At 40.3% G+C, this 20,525-nt stretch overlaps 1 protein-coding gene across 4 annotated transcripts in view; it reads right to left on the bottom strand.

The window, feature by feature from the left end:
* Positions 1-4,707, bottom strand: part of GTF3C5 (general transcription factor IIIC subunit 5) — a 39,152-nt gene extending 34,445 nt beyond the window's left edge. The window contains exon 1 of one of the 4 annotated variants that reach the window (XM_033961600.1): positions 4,482-4,707. In XM_033961600.1, the coding sequence (XP_033817491.1) occupies positions 4,482-4,610 (129 nt within the window). In that variant the 5' untranslated portion in view covers positions 4,611-4,707. Of the gene's footprint in view, positions 1-4,233; positions 4,429-4,481 lie in introns of those variants that run through there. The other 3 variants (XM_033961597.1, XM_033961598.1, XM_033961599.1) reach the window with 3 other exon arrangements.
* Positions 4,708-20,525: the final 15,818 nt, after the last annotated feature.

Below are 20,525 nucleotides of genomic sequence, written 5' to 3'. Positions count from 1 at the left end.
TAGCAGTACAGTAGGGTCTGGGGGGAGTTTTGGTGGGCGCAGATGTTCAACCATAAATGTAGTGCTTAGAATGGCTTATGGGCTTGGGTCCTTCTCTCTATGGTTCACTAGCCCTCCCCCCAAAAGCTATTTAAGAGACTTGTGTGCAGCTCTACTAGGCTTTCCTATACTAGGTGCTCATGTTCTGAAGACAAGTATGTACATTATTATTCTGAACTTTGCGGAGGTGTGAGCGGGTCAATGAACACTGGGGGAGTGTGTGTGTGGGTCTTTACTTTGTCTCTGCAGTGATTATCTGGTCACTTTGGATACCTGTTGGGAACTTATTATACCTGTTTTTACATCGTCCAAGCCACAACATATAAGTTCTGTCCAGGAAGTCTCGTAAAACCTTTGATTATCCCGCAGGATGACTAACTCTAGGTCGGCCCCTATCCAGCCCAAATCCCGCCCTAACCACTCCTCCAGATACGCTCCTTTTAGCTCTGGGCATATAGCGGCATTCAGAGGCATATAAAGTCCTTGGATACATCCAAAAAATAGGTTTGATTATTGGCACTTGGACAACCTGTCTTTTAGGTTGTCCAAGTGCCAACTTGGGCGGGTTTTTAGACTTGTTTAAGTTCTGATTATGAGCCCCACTGTGTATATCCTACTTTTTTTTTTCCAGCACCATATTTGCTTCCAATACATAGAAACATAGAAACATAGAAAGTGACGGCAGATAAGGGCCAAAGCCCATCAAGTCTGCCCACACCAATGACCCTCCCTACCTCCCTTTGTGAAGAGATCCCACCTTTCGATCCCATTTAGCTTTAAAATCAGGCACACTGCTGGCCTCAATCACCTGCATCGGAAGACCATTCCATCGATCCACCACCTTCTCGGTGAAGAAGTATTTCCTGGTGTCGCCATGCAATGTCCCTCCCCTGATTTTCCATGGATGCCCTTGTGTTGACGTGGGTTCCTTGAAGAAGAAGATATCCTCCCCCACCTCGATACGGCGCGTGAGGTACTTGAATCATGTCCCCCCTCTCCCTGCGTTCCTCTAGGGAGTAGAGCTGCAATTTATTCAGCCGTTCCTCATACGGGAGATCCCTGAGCCCCGTGACCATCCGTGTGGCCATTCGCTGGACCGATTCAAGTCTCAGCACATCTTTGCGGTAATGTGGTCTCCAGAATTGTACACAGTATTCTAGATGGGGTCTCACCATGGACCTATATAATGGCATTATGACTTCGGGCTTACGGCTAACAAAACTCCTTCGTATGCAACCCATGATTTGTCTGGCTTTAGATGAAGCTTTCTCCACCTGAGTTGCAGTCTTCATGTCCTCACTGATGATTACCCCTAAGTCTCGTTCCGCTACAGTTCTCTCTAGGATCTCACCATTAAGAGTGTAAGTCTTTGTGAAAAAAATTATTTCCCGATGTTGTTTTTCATACAAACTCCCTGTAGCTTCATATCATGTCTCATTTGGAAAAGTCTTGTGTGTTCAGTAATTCCTCTGAAGTATTTACTGGCTTGCATAATCTCATATTCCCTCTAAACATACCTACCCTGGCAGGTGTTCAGGATATCCATGTAGATTTTATCCCATGCATAGTAACTATGGATATTCTGAACACCAGACTGGCTGGGTGGATCCTGAGAACTGGGTTAAGAATCCCCTGCACTGTGAGAACCTCCAGTTTCTTTTCATATGTCTTCTCATGGAAACCTACCATTTGTATTGCTTTCCTCTAAAATGACTCCAACCTCTTTATGTCTTAAGAACATAAGCACTGCCATATTGGAACAGACTAAAATAAATTAGCTCAGTATCCTGTTTTAAACAGTGGCCAATCCAGGTCACAAGTTCCTGGCAAAATCCCTAACAGTAAAACAGATTTTATTATGCTGCTTATCCTAGGAATAAGTAGTGGATTTTCCCAAGTCTATCTTAATAATGACTTATACACTATTCTTTCAGGTAGTTATCCAAACCTTTCTTTAAGCCCTGCTAAGCTAACTGCTTTTACTATATTATCTGGCAATGAATTCGAGTTTAATTACATTTCAAATGAAGAAATATTTTCTCAAGTATGTTTTAAATGTACTACTTAGTAGCTTCATTGAATTAACTGCATCCAGTCTCTTGCACTGAGTGTCACATGTATGATTATCTCCCAGCTGGTGAGAAGTAGTTCTACATGTGTGCTCACTGAAAAAAGCTCCTAGCACTCAGAAAACGAATCCGTTCCCTTGAGGCTAGAGTAGCAGACTTGGAGGCGCTAAGGGAGACATAGAGGAAACCTACAGGGATGTTGTAGAGAAGTCCCACCTCCAGTCTGGCAGCCCCTGTGCTGCCTTGGAAGAGGGAGGTCTCCTAAAAGGAGAGCATGAAGTAGAAAATAATCCTGTAGCCAGGACCAGCCCACCAGGGGATGCAATATCCTCTTGCACCAAGGATGCATCTCCAGATGCTTTTGCTCAAGAGGGAAGGGTTAGGACAGCAGTTGTAGTTGGTGATTCAATCATTGGGCATATAGATAGCTGCGTGGCTGGTGGGTGTAAGGATTGCCTGGTCACTTGCCTGCCTAGCGCTAAGGTGGCAGACCTCACGCGTCACTTAAATAGGATTTTAGGGTACTGCTGGTGAAGAGCCAGCTGTCTTGATACATATACTCAATGACATAGAAAACGTGGGAGGGAGGTTCTGGAAACCAAATTTAGGCTCTTAGGTAGAAAGCTGAAATCTAGATACTCCAGGGTAGTATTAACTCTGCCAAAAATGACATAGACTAAGAGATATTCAAAATTACAGGGAAATCGTTTTAAAACTAATGGGGGAAAATATTTTTTCACTCAGAGAATAGTTAAGCTCTGGAATGTGTTGTCAGAGGTTGTGGTAAGAGCAGTTAACATAGCTGATTTTAAGAAAGGTTTGGACAATTTCCTGGAAGAAAAGTCCATAGTCTGTTCCTGAGACATGGGGGAAGCCACTGCTTGTCCTAGATCGGTAGCATGGAATGTTGCTCCTTTTGGGATTTTTGCCAGGTACTAGTGACCTGGATTGGCTACTATAAGGACGGGCTACATCAAGGGTCTCAAAGTCCCTCCTTGAGGGCCACAATCCAGTTGGGTTTTCAGGATTCTCCAATGAATATGCATGAGATCTATGTGCATGCACTGCTTTCAATGCATATTCATTGGGGGAATCCTGAAAACCCGACTGGATTGCGGCCCTCAAGGAGGAACTTTGAGATTCCTGGGCTACATGGACCATTGGTCTGACCCAGTAAGGCTGTTCTTGTGCCCTCTAATCTTAGTATTTTTGAAAAGTGTAAACAAGCGATTCATATCTACCCGTTCTACTCCACTCCATATTTTATAGACCACCATCATATCTCCCCTCAGCCATTTAGTCTTTTCTCAAAGAGAAGTCACCCCACCCCTTTATTATTTTTGTCATCTCTCTCTACCTTTTCTAATTCTGCTATATCTTGTTTGAGATTGCAGTAACCAGAACTGCACACAATATTCGAGGTGCGGTCACACCATGGAATGTGAGAATGTTACGTCTGTGTATCATTCCAGACGTAACATTCTCATTTTGTTTTCCATTTCTTTCCTAATGATACCTACCATTCTATTTTGCTTTCTTAGCTGCCGCTGAACAATGAACAGAGAGTTTCAATGCATCATTTTCCTAGGCAGCGACTCCTAGTGTAGAATCTTCCATCATTTAGCTATAATTCCAAATATGTTTCTTCTTATTGTTGATCTTTCTTTTTCAATAAACATATATTTTTAAAAATCCCTTGTCCTTTGCTAGGTGAGCAGAGTATCTTAAAATAAAGTCCTCAAAGTTACATTTTCCTCAAATTTAAAAGCAATGTCCTAGCAAATTTTTTACCAATGAACTACTCTCTTTTTCTGGATATCCTCTCACAGCACCTCTTCTGGACTGAGAGGAATGAGATCGGCTCAAAAATTTAACACAGTACAGTACTCCAAATTAGTCCTCATTAATGCTTGTGCAGGGGCATTATGACCTCCATTTTGCAAGTTACTATATAGCCTCACATCATTCTGACTTTGGCCACCAATTTGAGATCCTCAGATAACAAAGATGAAATCTCTCCCTCCCTATTGATTATTGTATTTCAACCCCATAACTTAATATATGATAACGTATGTCTGTTAAAGGGATATGTATGTATGTATTATCCATATTTTATTCATTTTACCTTTGTACGCCAAGCTTAGAAGTTTGATAGCGGGATAAACTTGATCTATCTCCCAGTCTGTGTCCATCATCCTCTAGGATTCCTTTGAAATTTTGCACCCTAAATGCATCACTAAACTTCATCTCTGAGCCCTTAGCCTTCACCCTAATATCTTTGACGACCTATCTCTCACCTTAATGGATCCCTATCCCCCCACTACCATACCTCTGGAGCTTTATGCTGATACTCCTGGGGTCCTTTGCTCTTACCCTGGACACTCCCTCTTCCCCTCCCAGCGTTAGCAACATCTTCTCGGGATCTTGTACAAGGCCGGGGTACTCCACGCACACCATCCTTCTCCGAGGGCTCAGAGCCAGGACGGCTGCATTCCCCTCCATCAAGTCAGTCCTACTACAGCTCTCCCTCCCCACAATGCTATGCGGAAGCGAACAAACCAATGGCCGAGCCAGCTCCACTTTTCCGTTCCCTTACGTGTTGCGTGCCTCAGTAACGTAGGACGTGCAAAGACTCGCATGCCCTGGTAGAGGAGGACGCTGAGCCGATCAGCAATCCACGCCCTCGCGCGATTACGTACCTCGATGACGCCATAGGTGCTGAAAAGCCGGCAGGGTCTGTCGCACGTCACATGGCTGAGTTTTAGTATCTTTCTGTGTTTCCACTGCTGCCTGGCTGTGCGATTTCACTTGTCTAACAGTGGACAGCAAACCAAAACCCAGATTTATGTTAGACTTATTCGAGGTGACTGGGCAGTTGATGAATAAAAACAAGAGTGAGGGATAAACTTATGAATTTTCAGCACCATAATCTGGACAGCTCCTGCTATAGACGGACTGCCAGAGGCTAGATTACAATTAACAGCATGTTTCCAATTTTTGAAACATACTAAATTTTTATTCATTCATTCAGTTTCTTAGTCCGTCTTCCCAATTGATAAAAGCCAGAAAAAATAGGGAAAAACGCTTGAGTACCACCTGAATGTAAATCACTTAGGTTATAAGTGGCATATAAATGCTATAAATAAATAAATATTTTAATGTAGCCTCAACTGTTCTTAAAAAGTACTTCCAGCAGATGGCATTGTGGACACTGATTTGTTTTAGGAAACACCCCCTGTGATGTAGTGAACTAGAACTGATACACGTTTGTAATCAATTTTTGTAATAAAGTATAACAAAACATTAATAAGATCAGAATGTCCAGAATAACCAATGGCTAAACCACACGAACAGGGAAAAGAAATATACAAAAGTCCCCCTCAGGGAATTAACATCTTCTAACAAGAATGAAGAGGCACATAAAAATGTACTCAGACTATATCACACAACAATTGTAATGAATACCAAACAGTGCTCAGAAACTGGTGATTATTGAGACCAAAAATATGGGACAACCTGGTAGTTTTAGCAGATGGCATACAAGGTTTCTGTCATTGCACTGATATTTTTTTGGCGACAGCTCAAAAAATTATTGTAGAAAAACTTATCTTAATTGTTGAGTTGCTTGAATAAGACTCTGGGTCCTAACGCGTTTCGCAATAGCTTCTTCTGAAGACCCTTAAATTGTATCTGTATCTCTTACGGTGAAAAGCTTCCAAAAATGCAGACCTGCAATGTAGGCAGGCCTACATTGCAGACACCTAAGTTATGTGGTAGGTGCCATTAGCCACGATTCTTTCAATGGCACCTGATTTACATGTGGCCAGTGCCATTTTTGTAGGTGGCTGCCAATGTAGGTGCCATTAACAAAATCTGGCCCTTGGTGCCTTCCAAGATCCCCAGCTAACAGAAGCAGAGTACAGCTTTAGTAAAAGGACTCCTCTGTGAATTATTTCCCATCTTCCCTCTCTCCTCACCTCCTGCTTTCCTTGCCATCTCAGCTATGGCAAAGACCACCTGTTTAATCTATGGCACCCTCTGCTGCACTTTCTTTCTCTTCTTCTCTTAACAATTCATGGCTTAGCTTCAAAACTGTCTGGAACAGAAACCTTTACTCTCTGTGCTAAGCATGTACAGAACTCTGTGCACTGATGGAACTATAACAGAACTTTATAGGTACTAATTGATTTGTGATCCTACAGTAGTACTATATGAACTAATAATGCTTTATAAATATTAATTCTTGTTTTGTAAAACAACAAAATTCTGTGGAGATAATGTCCTTATATTTCCAGATGTTGCGAGAGTAACTCAAATGCGTAGAAAATAATTTTTATTGTTAAAACCTAGAGTCCTCGCTCTCGCAGCCACATTTTTTCTAAAATTTCCATGCAAATGTATAATTAAATTAAAAGAGAAGGAATTTATTTTTGGGGATCCTACACAGCTTCAGCAATTTTTAAGCTTTTCGTGAACAGGGAAAGAAAGTAGAGAAATAATTTGATTATAGGTCTTTAGTGAGAGTCAAGTTAGTTAAAAGGCACTAGGATGTTTTAACTTGAATTTTTCAAGTTAAATTTAATTTCCTTTGTTATTTTAATTTAGTTATAACTCCCCCAAATTTAATGTGGGCTAGAAAGGAATTTTGTTAGATTTTTGAATTTCTTGATTGTATGGAGTATTTTCTTATACTAAACTAAACTAAACTAAACCTTAAGTTTGTATACCGCATCATCTCCACAATCGTAGTGCTCGGCACGGTTTACAGGAAATGGTGTAGAGAAGGAACTCCAATGAGGGTTACAGGACAGTATAGAGAAAGTTTAGAGGGACTTAGTATAACAAAGAGGAGGACATATTACATTTATGAAAATAGCCAAGTTTTCAGATGTTTCCGGAAAAGTTGGAGGGTGCCCAGATTCCGAAGTGGGGTAGAAAAGTTATTCCAGAGCTCTTATCTTGTACTGTTCTGAAGAATTGTATAATAAATAAAATTTGGGAAAAAAATTTATTGTTTTGTGACTACACAATGCTGTGTGCATTCATGAGACTTTCCAAATAATTATATTTTGCTAGTTGCCGCATGAAATAAAGATGTCCCTGGCTTTCTCTGTTACTCCTTTCATTTCATCCCGCCTACACAGTTGTTTTTTTTGTTCTCTTCTTATTTATGGCTCAAGTTTGACATTTTGATTTGTTAATTTTGACACTTGTTTTCTCCCAAAGGAAGATTTGCTGAATCACTGGGTAGAGGAGGAGGAAACAGGGTGTGGAGTGGAGCAGGCCCAGCTGCCCAGCAGTGATAAAATAATGATCACATTCCCTTGCAGGGTCTTTGATGAAGACACTGTCAGTATATTCCTATGCCAAAGAATTCAAAAAAACTGTGTGACTGAGAAGGACCTCTCTCTGCAAAAGAGCTATCACCAAAGCACAATTTGGAAATAAGAATATCTATACTTTTTCAATGAACTTTGTTCACAATACTTAGTTTGGAATTTACATAGTGCCTTTCCCTCAGACAGACCAGAGAGCAGGAGCTGGAAGCTTTCATTCTGAAATGTTTGGGTTTTTTCAAACATAAAACTCAACATTTTCCTAAAATACTTAATTTTTAAAGGCCTAAATTCTGATGTCTCTCCTTTCAATCTCTCTCTGCAGATGAAGTGGTTGCAGAGTTCAGTGTTTTCAGGCACTTTCTGTACAATGTGCTAGATAACAAGTGAGCAGCGTGCTCTATCACTGCCTGAAAGCTGTTTCTCCTCCCTCTCAAGCCTGTCTTTTGCAGGCTACAGTTAGCAGGCAGCAAGACCTGATAAACTTATCAGAAAGACAGGGCCTGCTCTCGCCTGGCTCCTCCCAGCTTCAGATTTTCCTGAGCTTCAGTTCACACCTCAGCCTTTGCTCTTGCATCCTTTCTGATTGAACCTCTGATAGTTTAATTTTTGTGCTAGTTTTACAGTATTTTCTAGGAGAGGAAGACTTTTATAAGATCTGTTGTGTTAAATGTAAGTCACAGGTTGGAGTGATGAACCGATGGCTTCATAACTACAGGGCAAAAACTCCATTCATATACAATGGAACCAGTTATACAACTAAATAAATTATTACTCCATTGAAAAAAGAGCCAATTAACCTGGACAAGATTCTAGATTTTAAATTTTTAAATTTTCTTAAAGGTGGGAAAAGGCCTCAGAATTGGAGCGTGGATATTTACTGATCTTGAAATCCAGCTTGTTTTTCGCTCTTCAATCATATGCCAGAAAACCACCATCCTACCTTCTATCTATATCATATCTTTAATACATCCCCTTTTAAAAAAAATTATTTATTTATTGTTTTTTTATATTCTTTTATATATATATATTATCCTCTATTATCCTACTTATCTTCTCGTTTTTACTAAAACTTTTTCGTCAAATGTATTTTTAAATATAGTTCCAAAATGTCAACATACAGATTCCAAAAGTCGGTAACAAAAATGAAGGTAGGTAAGTATTTATATCAAAAAATCTTCTGTTTAGCGGTACTCTGTATCCTGTAGTATTCTTCAAGCATAAAGTCATTTAGTACACTCTCAGTTATATGGCGCTTTTAAAGACGAGAGAAAACAGCAAAGGCAAAAGAGAGTGGTTGATCCTTGGAACGAGCTCCCAGTGCAGGTGATCGAGGCAAACAGCGTGCAAGAATTTAAGAGCAAATGTGATGCCCATGTGGGATCCCTTAGAGGGTTAAGCCAAGGGAGTGGGATCCCTAGGATAGTAGGGGTGGGTCAGTAGAGTGGTCAAACCTGATGGGCTATGGTCCTTATCTGCCGTCATCTTCTATGTTTCTATGTTACTTATCTGTTGTGTTGGAGAGTAGATCACTATCACTTCATATGCAGTCAATGGTTTCTACAACATAAGCCGCTTCTTTTTTCAATGGAGTAATAATTTATTTAGGGCTCCTTTTACGAAGCTGCGTTAGCGGCTTTATCGCATGCGACCTTTTATCACACGCTAACCCCTGCGCTAGCCGAAAAACTACCGCCTGCTCAAAAGGAGGCGGTAGCGGCTAGCATGGCCGGCCGTTTAGCGTGCGCTATTACGCGTGTTAAACCGCTAACGCGGCTTGGTAAAAGGAACCCTTAGTTTCATAACTACAGGGACATTTTGCTCCAGTTCCGATTTTTTGACCTTCACTTGCAGAGAACTTGGTTTTGTGGTCCTACTGGGAACAGAGGTTGGCACTGGAAAGAATCACTTCAGATTAAATATATACATACAGATATCTCTATCCAGAAAGTTTGATATGGAGCAACTTACACAGATGAATATATGAATATACTCACAGGAAAAAAAGACTAATCTGCATCTAGTCTCTCTCCTCATAATACTTCCCACACTCTCACTCTATTCTGCGCTCACTCTTACACTCTCTTCATTTTCTTTTTCCTCCTCACTGTCATAAATTATTATCTTGGATTTAGATTTACTGAATATATTGGCCCAACAATGTGTACCTCTGGTGCTGAAGTAATACATAAAAAGCTTGATTTATTTTTACAACAGAACACCTATGTAGAAGACAAAAAAGACACCTGCTTAAAAGAGGCAATATAGGTACCATTATGCTTTAGAGGACAGGCTACCAGAACCAGCCCCAATAGTGCACAAATCTTAAGCAGAAATTTACAAGTGCTCCAAAGAAAGTGTAAATGTGTTTATATGTGCTGCATATGTACTCACTTATATAAAGTGCACATGTACATCGCAACACCATCCCTGGGAATGCCTATGTATGGTCTGATTAAAAGTAGGCACCATTTTTCTTACCAGCATAACTTTACACATGTAGACTCACACACAGTCTACAAGAGCTTTTTCTCTGTGCTAAACAGACTTTATATGTGTAAAATTATTTATTAAGAGAATATTTATTAAGCTGTTCGAAAAGGAAAAACCACATAACAAGCAAGTATTATGCTTCCATAAACACTTTGAAATAAGTACAAACTCTCCACAGAGAACCCCCATCCTCTTATCCCTACTCTCCTGGCTAATAACAAGCCACAAAGACCAAATGAAAGTCCTGACAGTAATAGAGTTAACCATTTAGCACTCTACTATGATTTCTTTCAGTCAAAGTATTCCAAAATGGCTCCCAAGTTGATTGAAAGTGCTTTGTGATGAATCATATTAGAATATTGTAGCTGCTCAGAAGGTGCCTCTTGGTGTAACCATGCTAACAAAATACTTTTTTAAGGTCACTAACATGGAGCAGTGAAAAAAATAATTCACTCCTTTCCTCCTTGGGTGAAAAGATGGCACCATGCTAAAAAGTAAAGGTAGGGCAATTCTAATAGTCACTGACCATATGTTTGAGATGAAGGCAATGATATGATTCCAGAAAAAAGCAATTAATGGGCAAGTCTAAAACATGTGGCCCAAGGTCTCTTCTATATGTCTACATTTTAGACATACAGCATTAGATCTGAGTTTGATCATGGGTACCCTTTTAGCTGACTACATACAACTCCCTTCTACTCAACAATACACTCCAAGATGTCTGTGAAGCCCTCGCACTGACAGGGAGCTTGTTATTTCTTTCCACTTTATCCTCTTTTTCTTTGGAGTGTGTTGTTGAGTAGAAGGGAGTTGTATGTAGTATTCTATTGTCCTTCCACACTTGTGTTTGTTGATCTACCCTTTTAGGTGAGAATACAAGCAAAAAAGTATCTTGTATCGCATTTCCAAGAGATTCTTATAAGTCCAAAGAAAATCCAGTTTCTTCAACCTAATGAGTATGATGTCATATAGGAGAGTATGACCCAAGTCCACTGACCAAAAAAGCAAACAGGATGCTAGGAATTATTAAAAAAAGGATGGTTAACAAGATTAAGAATGTTATAATATCCCTATATTGCTCCATGGTGCAACCTCATCTGGAGTACTGCATTCAATTCTGGTTTCCTTATCTCAAGAAAGATATAGTGGCACTAGAAAAGGTTCAAAGAAGAGTGACCAAGATGATAAAAGGGATGGAAAGTTAGGGCTCTTCAGTTAGGAAAAGAGAGAGCTGAGGGAAGATATGATTGAAGTCTACAAAATTCTGAGTGGAGTAGAACAGATACAAGTGGATAGATTTTTCACTCCATCAAAAATTACAAAGACTAGGGGACACTCGATGAAGTACAGGGAAATACTTTTAAAACTAATAGGAGGAAATTTTTTTTTCACTCAGAGAATAATTAAGCTCTAGAATGCATTGCCAGAGGTTGTGGTAAGAGTGGATAGCATAGTTGGTTTTAAGAAAGGTTTGGACAATTTCCTGGAGGAAAAGTTCATAGTCTGTTATTGACAAAGACGTGGGGGAAGTCACTGCTTGCCCTGGATCAATGGCATGGAATGTTGCTACTCCTTGGATTTTGGCCAGGTACTAGGGACCTGGGTTGGCCACAGTGAGAACAGACTACTGGGTTTGATGGACCATTGGTCTGACCCAATAAGGCTATTATGTTCTTAAATAACAGTGATTCATCCTGTAGATGCCTATGAATAAACTGAAGAAGCACCTTCAGCTGAAACCCCAAGGTATAGACTGTAGATAATAATTCCTATCTATCTGCAATGAGGTCTATTGCATTAGGCCCACCACATAGTTATAAATTTGAAGGTAAGCAAAAAAATCCTTTTGTAAAAGACCATATTCCTCTTACAAGAGATGAAAAGGTTTCAGCTTGCCTTTCTCGATAACCACGTGAAACAAATAACAGATACCCTTAGATTCCCAGACAAGAAAGGACAGGCTGTTCAATCCTGGAGGTAAATTCCCATTGAATCAAAGTGGCAAGAAAGGAGAGACCCAATTATTTATCTGATTAAACTTGAATATCCAGCTCCAAATCGACCTTAAAGGTTTATACAATATATAACAAAAATGAAGGGCACAATACAGTAGGTGGAAATGTTCTTTTTGAAATAGTGACAATTCCAATGGGGTATTAGAAAAAGCTGTGGTACCCCAAACCAGTTACTGAGGTGCCTTATGCCACAGCTAAAGAGCATATACTGTAGATTTAAAAATCCATACCCCCTTTATATGTAAGTGTTGCAATATTTTGGAAAGACAGCCTTGCCCATATTCTTCACCATAAATAAGTTTGGATCAACTTTTTCATTTTTCAACATTTTTCATCAGAAACCTTCAAGTACAATGGCACCATCTGAAAGGTATACAACCAAAATGGCACAATTAACATATTAAACAGATTAATTCTATCCATTATTGATAGCAGATAAGTCTACCACAACTGTAGCTTAGTTCTAGTAGAGGTTATCAATGGAAAGATAATTCAAGTAGTAAAGTTAAGATTGCTCATTTGGAATAAATACTCCCAGGTGTTTTAGACACTCCTCTGCCACTGTAATGGGAAGTCACCCACCCATTTCACCCACCTTAGGAAAAATGGTAAGCGCCATAGACTTAAGGCCTCCTTTTACGAAACTATGATAGCAGTTTCTAGTGCAGGGAGCCGTGCTGAAAGGCTGCTCCCAACGCTCATTGAGTTCCTATGAGCATTGGGAGCAGCGCGAGCCATTCAGTGCGGCTCCCCACACTAGAAACCGCTATCGCAATTTCGTAAAAGAGGGTGGTTAGTTAAATTGAGTGTAAAACCTGTTAAAACTCCATATTCTTCTATGAGTTCCATAGCTAACTTCATGAACAATTACAACTGAGTCTTATGAGAAGCAGATCATCTGCAAATGCCAGAATTTTCAATTCCATATTTGCAACAGGTAGCCCAGCCACCCCCATTTACCCCCTCAAGGTACACAGCAAAGGCTCCCATGTAAGGATAAACAGTTGGGGAGAGAGAGGACAGCCCTGATAATTACCCTTCTCAATAGAAAAGGAGTTTGTGTGAATGTCGTTAACTAATAAATAGGTCCTTGGGTTTGAGTACAAAGACGCAACAGCATCCTTAAACCAGCCCCATATCCTAATGTAATTCAAAAGTATGAAATAAGAAAGCCAACTCACTTTACCAAATGCCTTGGCTGCATCAAGGTTCACCAACAAAGCTGGAATTTTAAGGTTCTAGTTATGTGCCAAGGCTAACAACACTTTTATCACATATAAAAGAGATTGCCTTTCTTTGACGAAACCATAAGAATATAAGACTAGCCATACTGGGTCAGACCAATGGTCCATCTAGCCCAGTATCCCATCTTCATGGTGGACAATCCAAGTCACAAGTGCCTGGCAAAAACCCAAATAGTAGCAACATTCTATGCTACTGATCCAGGGCAAACAATGGCTTCCCCTATGTCTGTCTCAAAAGCAGACTAAGACCTTTTCCTCCAGGAACTTGTCCAAATTTGTTTTTTATAACCAGTTATGTTAACCGCTTTTACCACATCCTCTGGCAGTGCATTCCAGAGCTTAACTATTCTCTGAGTGAAAAAATATTTCCTCCTATTGGTTTTAAAAGTATTTTCCTTTAACCTCATCATGTGTCCCCTAGTCTTTGTAATTTTTGATGGTGTAAAAATATCGATCTACTTGTACCCATTCTACACCACTCAAAATGCTGTAGATTTCAGTCATATCTCCCCTCAGCCATCTCTTTTCCAAGCTGAAGACCCTAACCTCTTTAGTTTTTCCTCATTTGAGATGAATTTCATCCCCTTTATCATTTTGGTCACTCTTCCTTGAACCTTTTCTAGTTCCGCTATATCTTTTTTAAGATAAGGCGACCAGAATTGAACACAATACTTAAGGTGAGGTCGCATCATAGAATGATAAAGATACATTTTAACATTCTTAGTCTTGTTTGTCATCCTTTTTGTAATAATTCGAAGCATCTTGTTTGCTTTCTTGGCCGCCATCACACACTGGGTGGAAGGTTTCAGTATATTGTCTACAATGACACCCAGATCTCTTTCTTGCGCGCTGACCCCCAAGGTGGACCTTAGCATCTAGTAACTATTATATGGGTTATTCTTCCCAATGTGAATCACTTTGCATTTGTCCACATTAAGGCCCCCTTATATCATGCTGCGTAAGGGCTTTTTATCGCAGACCGCTGTGATATAAGCTCTTGACGCTTATAGAATTTCACCATCATGTCCAATCATTCTCTCTCCCTCCCTATGCCCAACAATTCTTCTCTTTCTTCATTTCCCCATATGCACCATTTCTCCCTCTCACTCAGACACCCATGCCCAATTCTCCCTTTCTATTCCATCCCCCACCTCAGCATCTCTTTCCCTCACTCCCTCTATTCTTCCATCCTACATCCCAAGTTCATGCTCCCCTCCCTCCATTTGTGCCCCAGGTTCATGCCCCCTCCCTTCTTTCTTCTTTCTTTCCATCCTTTGTCCAAAGCTTATGCTCCTTCCCTTCCTTCTGTGTCCCAATGCTCCTCCTCTCTCTCATGTCCCAAAGCACCCCTCTTCATCCTTCCCTCCCTCTATTATGTGTCATAAGAACATAAGAATTGCTGCTGCTGGATCAGACCAGTGGTTCATCATGCCCAGCAGTCCGCTCTCGCAGTGGCCCTTAGGTCAAAGACCAGTGCCCTATTTGAGTCTATCCTTACTTGCGTATGTTCTGTTCCAGTAGGAACTTATCGTGTCCCAAGTTCCTACCTCCCTCCCATGGGTGTTTACCTGTTCTGGTCAGCTTCCTCCTCCCAGCCACACTTCTTTTCATAAAGCCACAGATGTGGTTTCTACACACAATCCACGGTTGACTTGGATACCTAGAGGGAAGGCATCCGGGTCAGCCATGAGTAGCATGTAGGAGCCGCTGCTCGTAACTTTGTGAAGAGAAGTGCGGCTGGTTGGAGAGAACCGGCCAGGATACAGGGACTGCTTGTAATGTAAATAAAATTAAATTTTCTGTGTGGTCTGGTTCGGCACAGCCCACGGCCTGGTACTGTTCCATGGCCCAGTGGTTGGGGCCCCCTGACGTAGACAAGGGAAGTCTTGCCTCACCAATTTGCTTCATTTCTTTGAAGGTGTGAACAAACATTGATAAAGGTGAGCTGGTTGACTTACCCCCTCTTCTACGAAACTGCGCTAGTAGTTTCTAGCACGGGGAGCCATGCTGAATGGCCCAAGCTACTCCTGACGCTCATAGAAACTCAATGAGTGTTGGGAGCAGCGCAGGCCATTCAGCGCGGCTCTCTGTGCTCTCTCTGCCCTAAAAAGCACTAGCGCAGTTTTGTAGAAGAAGGGGTTAATGTATCTGGATTTTCAGAAAGCAATGTTATGTTGTGGATTAGGAATTGGTTATCGAACAGAAAACAGAGGGTAGGGCTAAAAGGCCATTTTTCTCATTGGAGGAAGATGAATAATGGAATGCCATAGGGATCTGTACTGGAACTGGTGCAATTTAACATATTTATAAATGATCTGAAAATTGGAACAATAATTGAGGTGATTAAATTTGCAGATGATACTAAACTCTTCAAAGCTGTTAAAACACATTCAGACTGTGAAAAATTGCAGCAAGACTTTAGGGCTTCCAAATGGCAGATGAAATTTAATGTGGAAAAATGCAAAGTGATGCAAATTGGGAAGAATAATCCAAATCACAGTTACCGAATGCTAGGGTCCACATTAGGGGTCAACACCCAAGAAAAAGATCTAGGTGTCATTGTAGACAATATGTAACACTATCTGCTCAATGTGTGGTGGCAGCCAAAAAAGCAAACAGGATGCTATGAATTATTAGGAAAGGAATGGTAAATAAGACCAAGAACATTATAATGCCTCTCTATCATGGCCTCACCATGAGTATTGCAATCAGTTCTGGTCACCGTATCTCAAAAAAGATATTGTGGAATTAGAAAAGATTCAAAGAGCAACCAAAATGATAAAGGTTAGGGCTCTTCAGCTTAGGAAAGAGATGGCTGATTGAGATTTACAAAATCTTGAGTGGTGTAGAACAAGTGAAAGTGAATCAATTTTTTTACTTTAAAAAAAATTACAAAGACTAGGGGGCACTAGATGAAGTTACATGGAAATACCTTTAAAACAAATAAGAGGAAATATTTTTTCCTCAAAAGTAGTTAATCTCTGGAACCCATTGCTGTAGGATATGGTTACAGTGATTAGCATAGCTGGGCTTAAAAAAGTTTGGATAAGTTCCTAGAGGAAAAAAACCATAGTCAGCTATTGAGATAGACATGGGAAAGCCACTTCTTGCCCTGGGATCGGTAGCATAGAATTTCGCTAATATTTGGGTTTCTGCCAGGTACTTTGTAACATGGATTGGCCATTGTGGACACAAGATACTAGGCTAGACAGACCATTGGTCTGACTCAGTATGGCTATTCTTATGTTCATATTATACAGAAGTTTCCCTTTTCATTCTGCTATGGGAAGTCTTTTATTTTTCTCTGCTTTGGAAAATATGCATCTCTAGTTCTTGAGAATTTTGTAGAGTATAAGGAGGAAATGCACTTTTATTTCTGCTTCTCCAGTGTAACATTGCACGTGGATCCTAACTTCTTGGAGGATTCCATGACACACACACCTACCTCTATATATCTATCTATATTTGGTGAAGGGTTTCTGTGTTGTGCATCTGAGAGGCTCTAGTGTTTTCAATTATTATGCTATTTAAGCCAATTTAAAAATGTAGGTTCCACGTGGAAAATCAGCTAAGTGCCACTTATAGAATTAGGGGTTTAAGGCCTACAAGCTGGGCTAGAGCAGCAGGGCTCCTTGCAGTGTTTCCGTAGCCACATCGGAGGACTCCAAATCAATCTCATCTGTCTATATCCTTCTATTTTCTCTGCGACTCCTTTATTTATTTATTTAGTGGGATTTATTAACTGCCTTTTCATGAAGAGATTCACCCAAAGCAGTTTACAATACATTGAATAGTAATCAGGTACTGCTTACTTGCCCCCTTAGCTCTTTCTCTTTCTCTCTTTCTTCTCCCTCTGTATCTCTCCCTCTCCCTTTGTCCATCCCCCTCTTTTTTCTTTCTGTCTGTCACTCCCACTCTCCCTTTTTATTTTTGTCATCTCTCTCTCATTTTCTTTCACTCCTACTCTCTCTGTCCATGACTCATCCCCCTTTTTTTCATCCCTTTTCTTTCTTTCTCTCCCATCCTCTTTTTCTATCCCTTTCAATAGGAAGAATTATTTTGCATGCCGCTTATTTGCTAAACAAAATAGCAGCAATATTGGGCCTTTTTTTTTTTTTTTTTTTTTTAGCCAAACAAAGGGATTAAAACAGGGACAGACTGAGATGAAGTGAGAACAATCAGTCCTTTTTCACTAACTGTAAAGGGAGAAAAAGCCTAGTTAAGTTTAGATTATATATATATATTTTTTGGTCTGTTTTCTCAACTATTCGTAATTGTTTCTTTGGGGTGGGAGTTGAGAGCATTCTTTACCCATGCTTTTTCATGTACTGTGGTCCCCTGAAGAAGACAATGAGTTCTGACCTTGGACATGGGGGACCCTAAATTCTGAAGTGCACTGCCAATCCAATTGAGGGAAAAGGAGAGAGGAAGAGACAGACACTGGAGTCAAAAGAAGAGTGAGAGAAAAGGGGAGAGATGCAGGAAGAGCATGAAGTAGAGTGTGAATACCCCCCCAAAAAAAAAAATTAAAAGGGGGGAGACCTACAGTAAAACTAGACAGAAAGAGGCAGGGAGAAGGAAATGAGAGAAAAGAGACAGAAAGAAGCATGCATGCATACACACAAACACAGGAAAATATACAGACACAAATATATAATATGCAATGGCTCTAGGTCTGGATAATACACACTGGGATAGCACAAACTGCCTCTAATGCCCCCAGGAATAATAACACCTGTGATGCAATCAGAATCAAACTGACTCCCAGCTTTTTATTTGGTTGTTAAATAGAATTATCACTGACAAGCAAATCAGTGTTTGAACTCGGTGCAACTGACTGTAGTGATATCTCATGCTCCCGGTGGCACTAGCCTGCTCATTGCACAGATAGAGATGGGGGTAACATCAGATGGATTCTCTGGGGCTGAAACTTCTGGCACGCCAGTACTGAAATGGATGGATACTATACAGTAAAATGCAGATAATAAAAACAAAGAGAGAATCCTGCAAACACAGTCTGAAAGAAATGGCCCTTCATGAGACTGAGAATTGCACATTACCCCTGCATGGATGAACTATCAACCATAATAAAAATCTCTAGCAAGTTTCCTGTAGCCTAAATTTACCTGTGGCTGCTTCTGAACAATAAAAGCTCAGTGCAGGGGCATTTCCATTCTATCAATTATTTACATGCTATGGGACTGAGGAGTGATTGTCTGTTCCAAGAGGTGACTTGTCCTTTCATAACCGGCTTCTTCTGACTGAGATTAATAGGGAAGGGGATGACTGTAAAAGGCATTGCTTTCTACATCTGTTGATTGACCGGTAGCAGTGTTGCTTTTCTTTTTAATGTCTAGGACTCCTGAAAATGAAGGGGTTAATTACACAAGGGCAAGGAAGCACAATGCAAATTGGAAGTGTGATAGTACCAATCCCATGATTTCTGGAACACCCCCCCCCAACACACACACACACCCATCCATGCTATTACACCTCAGTCTCACTTTTCAGTTCAGTGAGACCCCAATCCTCATCCACCCTAAACTCTGCCAATGTAACTAAAGACTGCCTAACATTAGGTGCTGGTTTTGGCATCAATTTTATGAAATGTAAGCACTCATTATAGAATCATGCTTAGCGTCACCCAAGCGTCATAACATTTAGGTACACCATATTATTCCAGGGTTTTCTTCACCTAAAGTTAGACACTAATATCAGAGCCTAACGGCACCTAATTCACATGAAAACATGCCTATGATCCTTCCTTAACCATGCCCACTTTTAGTATAGGCGCCTACTTTTTATAGAATTCAGTTTTTTTGAGTTAGGCGCCTAACTTTCAATTAAGTCCAATTGAAGCTGGTTGTGAGCTGTTGAGTGCCAATATCGGCACCTATTGTTCAATTAACAAGTTTCAAGTTTATTAAAATATTTTTTTGACCGCTTAATCTAATTTCTAGGCGGCTAACATAATAAAATTACATGAAAACAAGTTATACAGTTACATTGAGACGTATATTAAAACTGGGAAAACGGGTTACTTACACAGACATACGGCAACATAAAGGGCAGATGGGGAAGAACTACAATTGATATAGAATAGGCAAAACATAAATGGGTAAAACAATAGGTTAGGTAAAAATTATTTAAAAAAAGATTAAAGTTTGATTATAGAATTAGCCCTTAAAAGGGCATTTTAACAAAAAGCATCTTGGAATAGAAATGTCGTGTGTCCCGGATGACGGGACATTCCAAAAATGACAAAGACAGTGGATAAACAGTCTGTATAGACTAATAAAGAGCCAGGAACATAAAATATTTGAATTTACAGACTTATGACTTATTTATATTATGTTTACAATAGCCGTAAATGATAACGGTGAATAATACAAAACTTTGCTAAAATAATTACGGTTGGAGCCAGCGTAACGTAAAATTTATTACGATAGGAAAAGGTTAAGTTAGGCACCAATATTGGTGCCTAACTTTAGGTGGACTTTATAGAATCAGGGCCTAAATGTCTACCCTTATTAAAGCCTGTCTCCTAGTCCTGAACATTTTTTAAGTTGAGAGGTTCAATGTGTCACCAAATGGAGAGCTCTGGTCTCCTAAAACCTGTTTTGTCAGCTCCCAAGTTTGCCGTGATACTCATACAAGGATACATGAACATACGCCCACTGACAAACAGCACACAAACACTCTGATATAGCCATGTAAACACTTTATTATAGTGGAAAGAACACTGAACTTTTCTACTTCGGGTATTATCTGCGCATAAATCAGACAAACAGGCTGAGTCTCAGAACTCCTGCGGTACAGCCAGTAGTGCAGATCCCATATCAATGGAACAGCACAGAAAAATAGCTCTCCAATGCTCACAGGAAATGATATTTAAATTATATGTGCACTGTAAAAGCAAAAGCAAGGCGGAGGAATGTGCTTGGAGGCGACTAAAGTTAGGCACCTAAATAAATATGCGCTGAAAGTTAGGTGCCTGCTTAATTAGTAAATTGGCTTCAATTATGAGCTTTAACAATAAAAATAAAAATTAATCGGGCAAAAGGCACCTATCTTCTTAGGCACAATGCTATAAAAGATAGACACCTAGCAGCACCTAATGCCAGATTATGAGTGTTTACGGGAGGAGGACTTAGGCGCTGCTAGGTGCGATTCTCTAAAGCAGTGGTCCCCCAACCCTGTCCTGGAGGACCAGCCAGTCGGGTTTTCGGGATGACACTAATGAATATGCATGAGAGAGATTTGCATATAATGGAGGTGAAAGGCATGCAAATCTGCCCCATGCATATTCATTAGGGCTATCCTGAAAAC

Source organism: Geotrypetes seraphini, chromosome 10, assembly GCF_902459505.1.
Source record: "Geotrypetes seraphini chromosome 10, aGeoSer1.1, whole genome shotgun sequence".
NCBI lineage: Eukaryota > Metazoa > Chordata > Amphibia > Gymnophiona > Dermophiidae > Geotrypetes > Geotrypetes seraphini.
Note: the sequence above shows the minus strand (reverse complement) of the source record. Positions and strands in the feature narration are given on the sequence as shown.